Raw genomic sequence first — 19,362 nt, forward strand, 5'->3', positions numbered from 1 at the left:
TGCACAAAAATGAGCTGGGACTTTCAGAACCAATGCTCTGACAGGCCACTGTGCTACCAAGTGGTGCCAGGAGGTCTGGCAGGACATCTGGAGATGAAAGCTGCAGAGGATGACCAAGGTGTCAAGACCATTTGGACAGTAGGAAAGGAATCAAGTATCCACATCCTGAGATCAATGGACACCCTTTGCATTTCCATTGATCCCACAAGACTAGCAGGAGCCTGTCACTGCAGGTGGCATTGAGGAAACCAGGGCCAGAGGTGCCAAATTGCCCATGCCCCTGGGTTCATTCAGATTTCCAGGTAACCCTGTTGGGTCTACCAGCTTGTCTCTGATTGGCGGCGGAGAATTTTCTCACGCTTTGAATTGGGCTATAGTATTGTTTTAATGAAAGTCAGAGGTATTATAACTCCTTGCGCCCATTAGATAGTGTGTTCTCCAAGGTTCTCCAAGGTCTCTCATAGTTTTCCAATCCTCTAAGATTCTCAGATTCTAAGTTTCCAGTTGTAAGTCTCCAGCAAGAAAAGGACTGCTTCAGTGAAAGCTGCCTGGAATATTTTCTGTCCTGTTTTGCAACCATTATCAGGGATAGGATTCCCTGCATCTAGGAGAGTCTAGGTTCTCACCCCAATTTCCAAGTAAGTGTGTCTTTTTGCTGTAGTTTGTGTAACATTGTGTGTTTGCCTTTTCCTGTGAATACATTTACAATTTATTTCATTAACTTGTTTTGCTCAATGCATAATTCTGGTAAAAAGGTGTAAATGGCCTGGTCTCCCGTGACAACCGGGACATCTAAACAATGTAGGGAGATACCTGCACCGTGTACCGGGGCCTGTAACTCGGGAAGCAGGGGGTCCCCAAGACATAAATTAATGCGGTTCAGCTCCGGAGACACCTGGCTTCAATCCGATGTAGTAAGAATAAAAACATTTCTTCAGAGTCACATCGTGAATCCCATCTCGCCACCCTTCAGCTGGCTAGATCAGAACCTGCGAGTTGCAGTCGCGATGTGCATATGGAAGCAACCTGAATAACTCAATATTGAAAAAAAATGTGAGTCTGAGCATTTTTTTGAGCAAGCGCTCAATTTGAGATTGCCAGTTTGGCATGTTATCAGAGCTTTCTGAATAGCTACACATGCAAACTCGCACAAGAAGTGCTCAATCCTGGCGATAAGTCAATTATCAAAGCTACTAGAATAAGCCCCTATGTGTTGTAAGCACACTCTTGTGGTCTTGTGGACTAAACTATGGGTCATTGGTGAAGCTATGGTAGTATTTGCCAAACCGCGAGGACCACTCTACAGCATTAGTACCGCATTGAATGCCCTTATACTGTGTATTGAGGTTGCACCTCCCCTTAAGTACAGTAGGGGGAAGGTACTAGGTCTGAACCCAGGACTGGGCAGAACACAGACCTAGTCACACCTCCTCACCTGTCACTCAAGGGACTGCCTGTGTGGGTAAAACCCATGATTAGTACTGGCATTGCCTGCTCTTACCAGGACTTGTATGCCAGCGAGGGCAGAATGGTAGCCAGAAACCAGCCATGGCTACAACAGTATTAAGAATTGTTTTCTCTAAAGCATTATTGTACTTCTTGACAGTGATTGCAAAACTGTGACTCAGTTCAGAGGGAGTAGGTGGTGCTCATTGTGACTCAGACACAATGTCTGGCATGGGGGAGGAAAAGCAAATGAAGTAGATGTGTAAAGAACCCCTTTCACAAAAACAAATACAAGAATAATATTCTTGAAGCAAACAATTACCCTGCTAGGAAGAACGGATGGCATTTGTGTTCTTACAGGTGTACTAATTAGTTTATTGTATTTATAGCAAGCCTAGAATGACAGTATAAAACCAGCTCTGAAAAAGAAAATGTTGAGATGTTTTATTAATATAAAATGAACAGAAGTGAATTTACAATTTTATTTCATGCTTCCACATGCTATACCCTGTATTATAATATAAAAATGGAGCAAAATGTGTTGTTAAAATGTTTGTCTAAGCTGCTTATACAGTAAAATATAAACCAATGTATACACACTGTGTTATTACAGTATGTACTCAATACCTAAGCTGTATCAATTAGCAGAATCTTCTGAGTTTCAATGAATGGAAACCGGAAATATAAAACCAAAAAAAGCTAAGTCCCGTTGCATAAATGGAATATAAGATGGTAGGTCATAAATGAATGCAGAAACAATTACACCTTAACTAATTACCACTGACGTCTAAACCACTTATGTCTCAACTAGGCTCCACCACACATAATTCTTGTAAGGACTACGGGGACTTGTAAAGATACATTTCTTATAAAATGACTCACCATGGCATATTATATTACATAGCCCATGCCTCTTTCTCTTGTTTTCTTTTTTTTGTGCTTGTAGGGTCTATGAAACTGTGGTTGACCAATTTGTGTTTAACAGCAGCAGTTCCCTTGCTGATCTTTAAAGTAGCCGTTCTGTCTGTTCACTTTAAAAAATATATTATTTAATCTACTTGAACTGGTGGTTCCCAGGGTTGCCAGCCCTCCGGGTTTGACCCGGAGACTCCGGGCGCCTGGCACTTACGTCCGGGGTACTGATTGCCGTTGACAATCTCCGGGTGGTGGCGGGGTGCGGTGTGCGGCGGCGGCGGCATCCGTTATTCTCCTGCAATTCCCCTCCCACTGCAGTGAACATGGCTAAGCGGAGTCAAATGACTCCGCCTTGCCATGGCAACCCGACGCTACGTGATGTCATGACGCTATGCGGCGTCACATTGCCACAGCAACACTGCACCGCATAGCATCATGACGTCCCGTAGCGTCCGGTTGCCATAGCAACGAGGCGTCCTTTGACGCCGCCAGCCATGTTCACTGCAGTTGGAAGGGGAATTGCAGCAGGATGCCGGGAGACGCCGCTGCACCTCGCCACACCAAGTAAGGTTTTTTTTTATTTTTCTTCAGTAGAAGGTGGCAACCCTGAGGTTCAATCTTAGTCCCCCAATGTTTAGGGACCCTGGATAAGGAGCGTTGAGTAGGCTGTCAACTGGGCAAGCTGGAATATGTAAAAAAAAAAAAAAAAAAACACCCTGATACAGGAAGGTAAAAAACACCCCTACATGTTGGGGATTTTTAACTTTGTGCATCCTTCTAACAACTGTGTGGGTGCTTATTTTGGGATGCATACCTTTCGTTTTTATTATTTTGCAGTCCAAAGATATCTACAATACTTGTGTTTATAAATAATTTTACCAGAATTAGTTAATAATTTTCTCAATTAAATTAAAAGGAAATAAATGTGCATTGCATGGTGTCTAACAAGGACTGTAGGATCAAACTGCTGATTAACTATGATTTGGGTTGCCAGGCATTCTGTATACACAAGATTGTCCCTTTTTTTTTTTTTTTTTTTTTTTTTTTAGCCCGTCCCGTTTTCAGGACACTTAAATGTCTCATATTTTCGGAGGAGCAGTCGGTGGGCAGCAACAGAGAATTCCAGCAGCAGAGTCGAATTCCGTCCCAGCAGTATGACCCAGAAATCAATTACAGCGCCTGTTGTCTGCCGCCAGAACGGCTCCACTCCACAGGTAAGTGCTGCAAACTGGGACTGAGGACTTTCAAAGAGAGGGGGGCTGAGAGGAGGAGGGGGCTGTGAGTAGATGGGGGGCTGTGATGAGGAGGAGGGGGCTGTGATGAGGAGGAGGGGGGCTGTGATGAGGAGGGGGCGAGGAAAGGAGGAGGAGATGGGGGGCTGTAGGAGGAGAGGAGGAGGGGGGCTAGGAGGAGGGGGCTGTGAGGAGGAGGGGGCTAGGAGGAGGGGGCTGTGAGGAGGAGGAGGGGTCTAGGATGGGGCTGTGAGGAATAGGAGGGGGCATGGAGGAGAAGGAGGGGACTGTGAGGAGGAGGAGGAGAGGAGGCTGCGAGGAGGAATAGTGGTTATGAGAAGGAAAAGTGGGGCTGTGAGGTGGAGTAGGAGGAGGAGGAACAGAGGGGCTGTGAGGAGGAGTAGGGGCTGAGAGGAGGAGGTGGGGGCTGTGAGGAGGAGGGGATCTGAGAGGTGGAGTGTGGGTAGGCAGAGATGGAGGGGGGCAATAAAGAGATGGGGGAGGAGACAGAATGGGGGGGAAGAGAAACAATGTGTGTTTTTGTCGTGAAAACATATTTGAAATGTCTGGATTTTAATTTAATTTTCCTACTGGATTTTAGCATCCCGTATTTTAAAAACGTAAATGTGGCAACCTCAAATTATAAGAATGCAAAGTGTTCTATGTATTAACTTATTGAAAAGTGTGCTTGGACAGACTGATCTGGTTTTTGGAATAGAGCTGCGGCATACTGTATGTAAGGCCTGGGACATAGTAAATTCAAGCTCGCTGAGGCGGGCTGAGCCGCGCTGAGCAAATGCACAAACCCCCTGCATCTGTCATCAGCGCGACTATAGTATTCCCTTCCGCATGCGTGCTGATGCGTGCGGAGTCTCTGAAACTTTGCCGAGACAGGCAAGTTTCAAATTTGCCGCTCGGGAAAGCGGTCACGTGACCGCTCCCATCCAATGGGAGCGGGGGACTAGCCCCGCCTCCTGCTCTGCCTCCTCACACGCCTCTGCTCCGCCTCTGCCCCGCCCCCAGAGCGCGCTCACTGCCTCGCCTGCAAGGACAGAAAAAAGTACCATTTTCAGCAGGTGAGGCAGAGCAGGAGCGCGCCTCAGCGAGCTTCAATTTACTATGTCCCAGGCCTAAGAAGAGCTTCTTACATCTGAGGCAGTATGTTACAATTACACCCCTTCAGATATGGAGGAATTTTTTTTGACAAATAAAAGGCAAAAAGAATGGTGTCCAGAGACGCAGAATGTGATACATCTCATTATAATATGTACACCGTGTAACTCCTTTCACTGACACTACCTATGGAGCAAGCCAAGGAAAACGGTGCTAAATTGGAGCAAAATACTTTGATACATGAGTGGAGGGAAACAATCCCCTGGTTTTGATCCAAAATTGCCTTGATACATAGACCCCTTAGGTTTTGTATATTTTCCCAGAAACTTTTTAGAAGTCCAGGTACTGTAATAAGTGTGAGTGCTTATAATTTAAGCAAAGTCCAACTTGAAGCATCTTTCCAGCTGCATGCAATACTGTTGATTTATCCACCATCCACACAAGTTGCATAAATACATATGGAATAAGAGAAATTTAAATTGTTCACCTGTCTTTACTTCATTAACAAAGAGCAACAAGTCTATTGTAAAATTCTATAAAGCTAAGCAATATATAACTTAGAGTGACCTTATAATTCTGAATGCCTGGTGCCTTAGGCTGCGCTTATAGTGCCGACGACAGCGACACAATGTTGCTTCAAAACAAATGTATTGAAACCGTTGCGAGCACTTATAGTAGGAGCAGCGCGACGAAGCGACGGATTGGTCGCGATCGCTGGAAGTCACTTCAATTTGATTTTTCCAGCAACTGTAGCGTGACGTCACTACCGCCGTTGGGTCACTGTCGCGGGCACTATAAGCGCAGCCTTAGAGAGTAAATCACTGTAGATTTTCAATTTTAAGTAGCTTCCTGTACCATTTAGGAATGAAGGCATGATGGGGCAGAGCAGGAGTGGGAGTGTGTTGAGGCTCCAGAGGAAAGGCTAAGTAGGGTTAAAGGAATATGGTGTACAGAGGTGGGGAGCTTTGGGTGGTATAAAAAGGCGAGGGAGGAAGTACTCACGCTCTTTTGCTGCTGGTGGCCCTGAAGGATAGGATTACCATTCCGTCTGAGAGATTTGTGTGCTCCTCCGACGCTGCTGAACCTGCTTGGATCGGCGCCAGGAGAGGAAAACCCTGTGCCATTGTCAGAGCAGCAGCTCCTGGCTGCCATCCAGGAAAGCACAGTGCCAGGGCTGATCATGTGACCGCATCAGCAGCAGCGGACACTATGAGGGTCAGGTAGAGGTGAGATTCCGCCAGGAGGTGGCCAGCTATACCCCCAACTGATCGCGGGTCAGAGAACCTGCGAGAGCAGGGATCTTTTTGGGTCCACGAGCACCTGAAGGAGGGCCCAGGCCTCCAGAGTGGCAGTCGCTGGAAAGCACCAGCAGAAGAGGGGAGAGGTGGAGGTCCTCAGATCGCCCCCATTCAAAGACGAGGGCAGAGCGGTTCAGGTCTGCCAGGTTGGAGGGGCATGTGATGGGGAGGAGTCATGGGAATGCTGACTATTCTTTAAGGGGACAGGGAGGTAGTTTAGGGAGGTTGGGGCATCCTTGGGGGTGGGGGGTGGTATAGAGGCTGGAGTCAGGTCCGGGGTAGGTGGTTCTGGCAGGGTAGTTAGGACCTATAGTAGCCCCCTGGGATTTGTTTAAGGGCTGCCAGGGTTGGTGGGGTAGAGATGGGTTAGTGGGGACCCTTTTCCAGGTATGGGAGCCAGAGGTTTTGTTAGCTAGGTTTTCTGCAGGATGTATATGGGGAATGGAAAGGCGGGTTGCATTTTGAGGAGGTTGAGTCACTGACCGATATGTCACCGGGTAGTGTTCAGATTGCACATGTGAAGGATGGATCAGTGATGAAGTTGAAACTAAGCTGGGGAAAGTGTTGCTGGGCTGTGGCTACCACAGCCGGTCTGTTGATGATCTTCTGGTTTTGCTTGCGGTAATTTATATATCTCCTGCTAGGCTGGTATGGCTGTTGGACTTGGGCTTTTATAAGATGCCAGTGAATTAAAACACATGTGGGTGCAATCTGACGCTGTTGGTATGTTCTCAAATAAAAGCTGTCGCCATTTTACTCCAATTTTGGAGTCTGTGTCAGATTAGTTGGGAGTTGGGTTGTTAAGGGACTGCAGGGTAAACTCGAGACCTCCCGAAATCATGACATCTCTGCTAATTTTTTACTCTGCTCAGACTTTTTACTCTGCTCAGACTTTTTTTCTGGGCCTTTTGTCAATCAAGAGTTTCCTCTACACTTATCCCAACCTGTCCTTATTAGAGAGTCAATAAATGTAAGATAGAGAGGGGTGGAAGGGGTTACCTTTACGAACTCTTGTTGTGCACACATTGATATCACACAAAAAGAAGTAATCAGAGGAAATCAAACCTTTCCCAAATCTCATCTCACCATGTTTACAAATTAACTTTAAACATTATGAAATGCTCATAGGTGTCGGATATTGGTTTAAAAAAAAAAATGCAACACGCATTGATATTTAACCCCTTAAATGTGTCACTGCAATTTGTACGTTTCAAGGGGGAGTGGGGACTATCCTTTTAAGGGCAGGCAGAATCCATGATGTGGGTCAGGTGGCCCCCAAGTTTCATTTGTGATATCATGTGTAACAGGTTTTCCCCCACCCTCTGGGAGATGTCACTATTACACAGTGTGTTGTGCTGATTACCTGCTGGCTCACAGAAGCACTAAGTTTCCACCGGTGTCAATGGGGAAGACAGGACAGGCTTTTGGGGGGGATGGTTGGTTCTTTCTCACTGGTGAGGCGCCGCAATCCCTGCAGGAGAACTCTCTTCTGATACTCCCCCTAATAAATTGCAGTCTCAGGCAGGGTATATCAAATAACTGGAACACTTTATTCTTCAACAGCAAAGAAGACAGCATATAACTGATTCAATTATCTTCCCGCCTTTGGATGGTCCCTGAAATCAACCCAGAAGGCTTGAGGCCCCAAGGGTCTATCCTCTGCTCTTCCCTCACCCCCTGGTGGGATGAGAGGTAGCTGTCCCACTCCCCTAATGGAGAGGATGGAAGGTGGTCAGAGCCCTGACTCCACACTCCCAGCACTCACTCTCTGTCATGGGAGAGAACCCCTTATATTTGGCTGTGCAGCCCCTTAAGTACCCCGGGGGAGGGTCCCAGTTCTGAGCCCCTGATTGGGCAGAACACGGGCCTAGTTCCACCCCCCATCACTCAAGGGAGCTGCTTACTGTAGGGGAAACCCCGGATTAATTCTAACCCTGCCTGTGCTTGTACCAGGGTTATGTGTTAGGCAGGGCAGATTAGTAGCCAAAAAGAATACATGGCTGCACATGTATCAGAAATGCTGCATTGAAATTCATTACTGTGACTTCTGCTTCTTTAGGAACAGCACAAACCTGACCTTTCCTCCTTTCATTTTACATGGTTGCAGAAAAAGGCTTGGCTGTTCCACAAAAAGCAGAAGTAAAAAGGATATGCAATGAATTTCAGAACACCAGCTTCTCACTTCGTAGTACAGGAGGGCCCCGGGCATGCGGTGGGTTCCGTTCAGAGGGCCTGCCGCAAAGCAAAAATCGGTGGACAGCAGAACCGGCGATTTTCGGTGTGTGTGCATGCACAGACCGGCAATTCGCCCTTCTACGCATGCGTAACCTCGGAAAAACCCTCATTCTGCGCATGTGTGACCTCGTACCGGCCCGTTTTGTGCATGCGCAGACATGGCAGCCCCCTTCTCGATACCGCCGTATCGGCGGATCGCCGAAAAGCGGGGCCTTGCTATACAAGTACCATACATGACATCACAAATCAAATATGGCTGCCTCCTTGCTCCTTTAAGAAGATGAATAACTCAATCATTTAATTTTTTGTCTTCCTTTTTATATAGATCCTGTACTGTACACGTGCATGTTCAATATACTGTTACTAGTTTGAAAAACAATGCAGCCTACCTTTATCTGCAAGAAAACATTGTGTATTGCCATTACAGGTTAAACTCAGGACTGACCCAAACCAAAATTAATGCAAACACTGCCAAGTCATAATATCAGTTGGTCTATGCAATTAAAAGTTTTGCATTTCCTCTCAAGAAACTAATATATATTGTTTTTTTTTTATTTTCTTCTGATAATATATTATTCATAATGCTACCTCTATTTCATGTTACCAGCAGAACACTCAGGCGATGCAAACTATTATTCGTTCAACCAGAAATTCAAGGAATATTGTACCTAGGGGATGAGGAGTTACGAATCATCATACTGAGACTTCTTTTTTTCATTAAATCTGGTAAATAAATAAAATGCATTAGAAGTTCACTGCATTACACATTTTTTCCTCTCATTCTCAAACAACAAGCCAACTAAGGCTATGTTCTACAGGTCATTCAAGACGAAGATTTGGGATCTCAAAGGGGATTATGTGTTAACACAAGAGATGGGCACATTTTTAGGGTGGATTTGGATTCGCAGCGGATCTGTCGGCTTCTTCGGTCCGCAGATTTCCACGGATCATTCTCAAAAAGGGTGATTTGCGTTATGCAGATTTTGTACTATTATTATCACCAATACACTCCGCAGATTCCGCAGCCCGTACACGGATTTGTAAAATCCAATCCGCGGATTAAACAATCCGTTAACAGATTTTGAAGAATCCGCCCAATGGATTGTATCCAGCGGCTGTTTTTGATGAATCCACGCAGATTAGAAACGACCAAATCCGTTTGCGTATTTTACACCGCGAAACTAATTTTGGGGGGGGAAATGCAAGAAAATCCAGGAAACAGATTTGGGCGTATTCGCACATCTCTAGTTAACATCGTAAAAAGTGAAGTGACTCATTGTGAGGGTTATTCACGAAAAAAACTGTAGCCAGTGTCTTTTTACTGTAACCTATTTATAAATCAGATTGTAACTACATTTTTATATAAGCAATTATATTCTTCAAAACAGTAAATACATGTGAAGAGCGCTGAAAGTTTCACCTTTGAAAGGGTTTATGTCACACAATATATAAAATTAGTTTATTCCTCTGGGACAGATGGTTATTTTGCCTTAAAACTTCTGCAAACCGATTCCCAATTTGAGTATGCTACGTCCCTTTCACACTCGCCTACTAATCTCACACAGCACGCTCATGGTAAATGAGAGTTTACAATACACTTTGTACATTTTATTACTGGGTTGATAACCTATTCCAAGAATTAGAGAATACCAATGTATTAGTCCTGTATACAAATGAACAATTGTAATCTTTTTGACGACATAATGAATAATTACTATTACTGGTGGACAATCTTTATGACAGCTCGACATATTTGAGTATTTGCTGTACACATTCATGTAACACAATTCCATAATGTCTAAAGAATGGTGCCAAATTCCGCCTGAACTTCTTAGAATAGGAGTATCCTACCTTTGCACTCTATCAAGTGTAAGATATTTCCAGCCCTGTTACAGTATACAGTATTACTATTTGGATTAAAATGTATTTTTAAGAGTTACATTTGAAAAATATCCATATTCCTTTCTTCATTTATTCACCACTGGAACTGTGGCAACTGTGCAAAGTGAGAATTAGAACTAAGGAATCACCTTTAAGGCTTAAAAATAGTCTCATTACATATAATCGTAGGACCATAACTAAAGCCATTTGAAGAAAATTATGCTTAACTCTATAGTCTCCTACCTCCCGGGTCTCCACCAGGGTTGCATGCAAAACTCTTAAACCATTATCTTGAAAAATGTAATCTCTATAAGGTCCTCGTATTGTAAGAATTTTCTATTATAAGGGAGTAGGTTCTCTTAACTATAAGCTCTTTGAAAAGTGGCAAATCTCTGGGCTCAGACAGATGTGTAAATTCTACTACAAAGCATATAGAGTATTTCTAGTCGCATATTTTTTTTTTTTTTTTTTTAACACATTACAGTCTGAGTTTCCTAACCCCCCTTCATTATTGCAAGCTTCTACAATAATTATACATACAAATTGGAAAGACCCTCAAGATTGTGGGAGCTGGTGTCCAAAACTCATTGGCAATTCTAAATTCTATTATACAATACATCCTGATCAAGATGGGGATATCCCTGGGCACCAAGCATGGGACAACACAAGAGGAGTCATTGAAATCATTACATTTGCAAAGATTAAAAGTACACCCTTTGCACTCCTAACTTTAGACGCAGAAAAAGCGTTCAAAAGGGCGGACTGGAATTTTATTATTGCAACAACGAACAAGATGAGATTTGGGCCTAAATTTATTAAACGTGTTGAAGCTGTTTGTGTACCTGTCCCTCTGCTAAAATACACGTGGGTCCTCAAAATTCCCCACAATACCATCTACTCAGAATTACATCCAACAACCTTATCCCCGTTATTATTTGTCATTTCTATTTAACCTTTGGCTGCACAGAAAAAAGACTAAACACTAATATCACAGGTTTAAGATTAATTTACAAATATATAAAGTGACATCATAAACAGATGATGTCCTCAGTTTAACAAGGTTTTTGTCTACTCAACTTTTTCCAAACCTTAGAAATAGGTTTATTTTTTTGTTTATAAAATCTTTTATCTGGAAGTAATACATTGAGTTACCTCTAGTTTCCAAGTATGTCCTGGGCACAGAGTTATGATGGTTCGCGGTGATTGGGGGCGTGGCAAACGTGTCAAAGATGTATCACGGAGCTGGTTCACCCTCATTGACTGAACCAGCTCAAGTGATGCTGACGTCACGCTACAACAGCACAAAAATTCAGTTTCTATCGTGGCGGCAAAATGTCTCTGTGTCCACACGCGCAGTGCCGCGGGCACTTGAGGAACTACCTTAGCCAATCAGGTAAGAGTCCTTGAAGTGCGCGTGGATGCAAGCGCACGCACGTAGCGACGCCGCCACCATGAGCTCGGCCTTAGCGCCTTCAAGGATACCTGACATTTTTTTTATTTTTAAATGTGGGACCTACCTGTATGGATTTCCTTGTAGACCTTGTGAAATGCAAACTTTGAAGTTCTTAAATGATTGAGGTGTTTCTCTCATCGCAACAGGAACTTTAAGGTCATTTACTGGACAGAAAATATATGACTTTTTAAAGTGTCTTTAATTGGATCCATGTGACATTTATTGTAAACCCCGGCATCTTCTTTCTCTCCTTGTACACTTAGGCCTGGGACATAGTGAGTTTTAAGTTCGCTGAGGCGGGATGAGCCGCGCTGAGCAGATGCACAAAGCCCCTGCATCTGTCATCAGCGCGGCTATAGTTTCTCCCTCCGCATGCGTGCTGATGCGTGCGGAGGCTGAGAAACGTTGCCGAGACAGGCAGGTTTGAAATTTGCCGCTCGGGGAAGCGGAGGAGCGGTCACGTGACCGCTCCCAGTGGATGGGAACGGGGGACTAGCCCCGTCTCCCGCTCCGCCTCCTGACACGCCTCCGCTCCGCCCCCAGAGCGCGCTCATTGCCTCGCCTGCAAGGACAGGGAAAAGCCCCATTTTCAGCAGTCGAGGCAGAGCAGGAGCACGCCTCAGCGCGCTTAAACACACTATGTCCCAGGCATTATTCTGTGTAGGACATTACGTAAATTTCGAGACCAGACAATTATTTAGTATGCTGTAAAGTCATCTGCTTATTGCTACACCATGTATTGAATAGAGGCCATAGGCACTTGGTTTACAGACCGAAACTATAGAAAGTAATGGAAGAAACTGCGGTGCATCTGCTGCTGCTGAAGATACATAGTAACCCAAAAACTGCAAACTGCAAAGATCTAGGTGCAAAAATTTATTGTAGGCACATTAAAAACAGCCAAAAAGGTCACTCTGACGCGTTTCACGTGGGATACCAGTTTTTGGGTTACTATTTATCTTCAGCAGCAGCAGCAGATGCACCGCCGTTTCTTCCATTACTTTCTACAGATACTCCTGGGTAGGAGCACGCCGACAGGACCAGGAAATCCCCCAAGGTCAGCAGTGAGTAACTTACCTTACTTCATTCATGTGATCAGTCCTGCACAATACCCAGATTACAACACAAAGATATACCTATATAGGCTAGTGGCATGTGTATGGGAGTGTGCTTTATTATATTGGACATTTGGATTCCTGAGTCTCATAAACTGTCTTTTGCAATGAAGATGTTGATGAATTATATCAAGGCATAGTCTGCTCCTGGCTAGCATCACAAGAGGGGGCTCCCCCTCCTCTTTCTCTTTCGAAACTATAGAAAGACAAATACCGAATAAGTATTTATTGTATAATTGTATATATTCCTGCAAAACACTAGCTTTCCTTCTTTATTACATACTAGCTGAGAGACCCGGCGTTGCCCGGGATGTAATTTTGGGGGGGCGGACGACAGGGTTGGGCTTCCCCCGGGTGACTGGGTGACTGACTGAATGGGTGGGTGACTGGGTGACTGACTGAATGGGTGGGTGACTGAATGGGTGGGTGACTGGGTGACTGACTGAATGGGTGGGTGACTGGGTGACTGACTGAATGGGTGGGTGACTGGGTGGGTGACTGGGTGGGTGGGTGACTGAGTGGGTGGGTGACTGGGTGGGTGGGTGACTGAGTGGGTGGGTGACTGGGTGGGTGGGTGACTGAGTGAGTGGGTGGGTGACTGAGTGGGTGGGTGGGTGACTGAGTGGGTGGGTGACTGGGTGAAAGTGACTGGGTGACTGGGTGGGTGTGTGGGTGGGTGACTGGGTGAAAGTGACTGGGTGTGTGGGTGACTGGGTGGGTGGGTGTGTGGGTGACTGGGTGGGTGGGTGTGTGGGTGTGTGGGTGACTGAGTGAGTGGGTGGGTGACTGAGTGAGTGGGTGGGTGACTAAGTGAGTGGGTGGGTGGGTGGGTGGGTGACTGAGTGAGTGGGTGGGTGACTGAGTGAGTGGGTGGGTGACTGGGTGGGTGACTGAGTGGGTGGGTGGGTGACTGAGTGGGTGGGTGAGTGGGTGACTGGGTGGGTGTGTGGGTGACTGGGTGACTGGGTGGGTGTGTGGGTGACTGGGTGGGTGTGTGGGTGACTGGATGACAGTGCGTGGGTGGGAGACGTTGGGTGACTTACCTTGACCCCGTGGCATCTGGCTGGGGCAGGAGGTGAGTTGGGGAGACTGGCGGGGGGGGGCAAGAGTGGCAGGAGGCCCGCGCCGCTCTTCCCCTCCGTCTGGGAGCCGGTGCACGTGAGGAGGAGGCCCGCACCGCGCTTCCCCTCCATCCGGGAGCCGGCGCACGTGAGGGGGAGTGCAGGAGGCCCGGGCCGCGCCGCGCTTCCCCTCCGTTCCTCGTTGTGAGCGAGGGGGGGAGGAGCCTGGAGTTTGCTGCTGAGCAGGAGGGCCGCGCTTCCCCTCTCCGGGAGCCAGCGCATGTGAGGGGGAGTGCAGGAGGCCAGGCACGGTGAGGGTGATGGTGCGGCTGGGGATGTTGCGGAGCGTGGGGATTTGGGTGAGGTGGGGAGGGGGAGAGGAGGGGGGGTGTGGAAGGTGAGCTGCGGTCCAACTGACGGGGGAGATGGAGGCCAAGCAACAGAGTGTGTGTGTGTGTGTGTGTGCGTGCGTGCGTGCGTGTCGTCACTCCGCCTCAGGCCAATGAGAGGTGTGGGGGCGGCCGGCCCAAGGGACCAATGAGATTTCCCCTAGGGACACAGGAAGATGCAGACAGGCATACAGTGCTTTCACAAATATATAATAAGACGAAAATGTTGTCATTTAGTTTCCAAGAATAGGGGCTAAGTAGGGATTTAAACTTCTACAGTATCTCTACTCACCATTCAGCCTGGGATCGGCATTTCTAGCTCCATAAACAACATCACATCCATATTCTGATTCTCTGTCCACTGAAAGGAGTGGCATGTTAGATGATGCAACTCCAGACTGGTTTGCTAAGGGAACATCAGCTCTCTGCCCATGTTTCCCTGATGCACTATCCATCAAAGGATAGTTAATAAACTGAAAGCCACTGTGAATAAAAACAGATTTGGCATTCAGAACTGTTTGTTCTAAGACACTTGAATGTCAGTAAATAAATGTAAGCACTATTGAAGGACACAGAGACAAAATATAGTCATATCTACATACAATTATAGGGCAGGTCTAATTCTTTCTAAAACCTTGAGAGGGCCTGTAATTCAGGTTTGTTTAGTTAAGCCGATTTTTAGGTCTCTATGACCTGCTACAGAGTACAGATACGTTATTTGACCTTTACCAGGAAGTAAAACAAATGTTTAAAAGAAACTGCACAACAAGAGTGCGTTGTGCACTATTTACATTCTTTATTAATCACATGTATTTTATAGAACAAGATGTTAAGAGTTCGTCAAAAAATTAGTGGATCATTTTTGAAAAAAAAAAAAGAAACATTTTAGGAATGAAGATATTAATCTGTTAATTTTATATGACAAAAAAAACAATAACTGCATTTCTTTTCACTCCAAGCGCCTCTACTTATCATGGATAAAAGTAATCTTTTCTAAGAATGTGAATTTGTTTTTGTTTTTTTTTAACAGAATGTTATTGCTCTCATGTTATGAAAAATGTTGTCTTTCTGTACAATGGAGACAGGTGTTCAGTTCTTCTGTAAATATGATGGAGTTATCATAACATGGCTCGGCATTTATGCTATTTAGACAATTAACAATAAACATAAAAAGCACATGAGAATAATAATTTTCTGAGCAAAATGTCTATTGTAGCTAGGTCTCCCCCTGGGTCCCCTTGTCTCCTGACCTTGCTGCGGGAGGGTGACGCCAGCATCACGGTGTGTACGGGTGCCATCCATTGGTACTGCAGGGCAAGGTGTGGAGCGGCGAGCGCGTCGCCAAGGACTCCTGGCGGCTCCCATAGGAGGACACCACTATCTTGTGGGCCACAGCGCAATGCGCAGAGGTTCGGGCATGCGCAGAGAGGGCCCGGCGGTCAATACCATTTTGCGCATGTAACAGCGGGAACGGTGCCCTACACAATATAGCTCTGCATGGGGAACTACAATCCCCAGCAGCTCTAGGGGCTGTAGTCAGGTGTCGCACATCAGCCAATGGGGTTGCAGGATTCCTGTTCATTGACATTGATACATTTGGCGCGCTGAGGACCACGCCAGTCGGAGCTGGGACACCAGAAGGGTAGGGTGTGCATGTGCAGGGTGTCAGTGACCCCTGCACTAGGCTAGAGACCCCCTTAGGCCCCAGCTAGGCCCTGACTCACCTCAGCTTGTGGTTGCTGCAGGGACAGGCCCATAGGTAGGGACACTGCCCCTGTAGCATCATAATGAGGTACACAGCCAGGACGCGGATGCATCCTGGCCTCAGGTGCTCTGGGACCAGACACTGGCCACCAAGAAACTCTCTCCATGGTGGCACTGTCCACGCGAGACACCATTCAACGCGGAGGCTTCGCGGAAAACCTCGTGGATCCTATCTTCATCATCTGCGCATCCGGGTGTGGACACACTCGGCAGGTACCTTTATCCAGTAAGTGCACCAACTCAACACTTTAGTTGGGGCAGCGCTGTCTCGCACATTTGTGTGGGTGAGTCTTGGGGACACTGTGAAGATTCAGTGTCCAAGAGCACCTCAGCACTTTATTTATTTATAAAATATTTTACCAGGAAGTAATACATTGAGAATTACCTCTCGTTTTCAAGTATGTCCTGGGCACAGAGTTAAGACAAATAATACATGTTTACAAATACAGTTACATAATGAGCAGGGTATACATTATATACAAGACATTGCATGCACAGTTAAAGATAATTTATATTATGGGCGTATGAAACAGTTACAGACCAGATTAAAATGTGTGACAGCCTTAGATTTGAAAGAACTTAGACTGGTGGTGGATGTAAGGGGATGGTATACCCTATGGGATGTGGACACGGTGTTGGGGGAACACAGTGATAGGTTACGGGCGTGTGTGGCTTGGTGGGTAGGCTGTACACGAGTAGTTGTTCGCATACAGTAAACAGTTATCTTTTACCAAGTGTGTGTGGATTGTATGTGGGTCCTGTAACAGGGTTATTCTACACTATAGAATCCCGCACAGGTGGAGGCGCTAACGAGCATCGTTCCAAGATACACCCCAAGCTCCCAGAAGCGGAGGCTCAGGTCTCCTGTGAGCCGCGAGGTACTGCACCATACATACATCATAGCCTCACATCTCCCAGGGGGTGGGGGAAAGTGCGTTACACTATCAACAAGGAGGTTCAGCCAGCAATGCGTTTGCTCTTTTAAAAAATGATTCCTGCAAAAACATTAAAAAAAAAATTTACTCTCTGAACTAGAGATGTGTGAAATGTTCGCAGCACTTTGTAAAAAAATGCTAAATTGACACTTTCTTTAGGAAACATTTTGCTAAATTTGTACTAGACTGTGAAGTACAGTAGGTAGAGAGGGGAAAAATGAATAACTATGATACCTGAGGAATAAGCTAATTTAATTTACATTTAGGAGAGCCTGGGGTGTGTCTGATCCGTCTGGTGACAGCGCCTCAACCTGTACGGGATCCTACTATGTAGGATAACCCCGTTACAGGACCCCATGCAATAAAACACACACTGCTAAGAGTAACAATTTTACTGTGTGCAATAGAACAATCACAATGTACAATTCCACCAACTAGGCCACGCACGTCCGTACCCTTCAGTACCTTCCCACACTGTGTCCACACCTGGATAGATAGTCCCCAAAGTCCCGAGGGACCCTTGGGCACCCAACCACCCTGGTGTCCACAAGTAGCAATTTCCACCCAAGTGTGTGAGACAGCTCTGCCCCACTAGTGTGTATGCAGTTGGGGCACTTGTTGTACCTGTCGGGTGCTCCGGCCCCCAGTAAGCAGACTGTAGACGAAGGCCATACGGTCCCACACCGTCATCAATGAGTCCGCCTCCGCATTGAGTGGTGTCCGGCAGGTGTCCCACCGTTACAGTCTCTCTCTCTCTGGAGGTGGTCTGGTCCCAGACCACCGAAGCGCCAGTCCGCAGCCACGTCCTGGCTGTGTCCCTCAACCTGGTTCTATATGGGCTGTGTCCCTAACTCGTGGGCATGTCCCTGTTGCAACCACAAGCTGAGGAGAGTCGGGGCTTACCTGGGGCCTAACAGGGGGTCTCTGGCCTAGTGCAGGGGCCACTGACACCCTGCACATGCACACCCAATCCTCTGCTTTCCCAGCTCCGATTGACGTTCTCCTCTGTTCCTCTCGAGCAGGGGATCCTCCTAGCCTAATTGGCCTATCTGGGGCACCTGACTACTTGCCCCAATGCATTATGGGGCTTGTAGTCCCCGTGGAGCCCTGTTTCTCTAATGGCCGCCTCTCGCGCATGCGCGATCTAACTGCACATGCGCGCGCAACCTCAACATGGTGGTGCCGGAACCTACAGCGACACAGTCGCCGCTGCAACGCCGGTAAGCAGGGGACTGGGGGAACCAGGGGACCGGGGGAGGGAACCTGCTATACTTGTTTGCTTTTTTAAATGAGCTTATGTCCCAGGTGTGTTCAAAGGTACAGTATCTTTCTCCATCTGTTGTATAAAGGAGTGTTTTTTGGCGATATGGAGGTCTAAATAGGCGTCTTTCTCCTCTTTATCTCAGAGCTATGACATTTTTCCGATTTCAGACGCATCTAAGACTGATTTCTGAACTTTGTTATCCCTGTAAAGCTTGGCGAAAATAAAAAATAAATATGCAAGAAAAAATTTGCGATCCCAATTGGAACATTTTCGCATGTCTCTACTTGGCATTCTTCTCGCCTTGATATGTCCAATGCTGCAATGTACAACAACGCTTAGTATGACCTTGAATATATTATTTAAAGCTGCAGGGCAGCAAAGTACAGCGTGAAAGCAAAATCAGAAAAAGCAAGATTATTTCAGCCTGCTATATGTTACATTTTGTCTAAGTATAAGGTGGCAAGGGGTATATCCATGTATAAAAAATTTCAAAATCATCCTGCCACAGTGCCACATTTTCTTGCTCTGTGTCCATCTTACTTCTTATACCTTGTTGTTTATTATAGGAAAGTCTAATTGTACAATATACACACATACTATTGTAGAATACATACAACGGTGTTTGGATTGGTTTCTCTTCTAGATCTTCTATTAATTCAAAAATGCTTGTAGTCTGATTTTTTGCAGGTTGAATGTACTTTATTCCAGCACGGATTTTTAAAACACGTCCATTTTCATCTATTAACCAACAAAGAAAATAAAAATAAGTTCCCAACATCATCACCACAAAAAAGGCATTACAAATATAGAGAATGGAGGACACATTTATTAAAGTAAAAATTAGTGTTAGGAATATACAGTATGTCATTACAAATAAAATTAATATTAGGTACATATACTATACAGTCTATTTCTACAAGTTCAGAAATTGTGCTTTGGAAGTTGGTGAAATATATTGTTAGTCATAAATGTAAACCTTTAATAAAACATTGCAGTTAAAAATGCTAAATCTTAACTGTTTACCCATTGTTAGGGGGGAGGCGGGAGGGGAACCGAACTGAAATGTTTGGTAATAGTGCATTCTTACCTCATAGGACATGAACGTTTAACTAACCTGTGACAGGGTGAACTCAGTATGCCTGGGAGACCTATGTATATGTTTGCAGTCCAGCAGTGACCTGGTTAATCACAGCTTTGAAAAATCTGGGTTAATTAACCAGGTCCCAGCTGCCTTGTTAAGGGGCTTGAAAAACACAGACTC

General features: G+C 45.8%; 1 protein-coding gene across 9 annotated transcripts in view; it reads right to left on the bottom strand.

Moving 5' to 3' along the window:
* MORN1 (MORN repeat containing 1) overlaps positions 1-19,362 on the bottom strand; it is a 301,250-nt gene that overhangs the window by 157,615 nt on the left and 124,273 nt on the right. For 8 of the 9 annotated variants that reach the window (XR_012802222.1, XR_012802221.1, XR_012802223.1 and 5 more), the window contains 2 exons: positions 18,716-18,839; positions 14,431-14,621 (listed from right to left, as the gene is read on the bottom strand). Coding sequence is in view for 6 of the 9 variants with exons in the window: in XM_075604857.1 (XP_075460972.1) it covers positions 14,431-14,621; positions 18,716-18,839 (315 nt within the window). In the remaining 3 variants the exon portion in view is untranslated. Of the gene's footprint in view, positions 1-12,662; positions 12,885-14,430; positions 14,622-18,715; positions 18,840-19,362 lie in introns of those variants that run through there. The other variant, XM_075604861.1, reaches the window with a different exon arrangement.

The sequence above is a fragment of the Ascaphus truei genome, chromosome 6, assembly GCF_040206685.1.
Source record: "Ascaphus truei isolate aAscTru1 chromosome 6, aAscTru1.hap1, whole genome shotgun sequence".
NCBI classification, from domain to species: domain Eukaryota; kingdom Metazoa; phylum Chordata; class Amphibia; order Anura; family Ascaphidae; genus Ascaphus; species Ascaphus truei.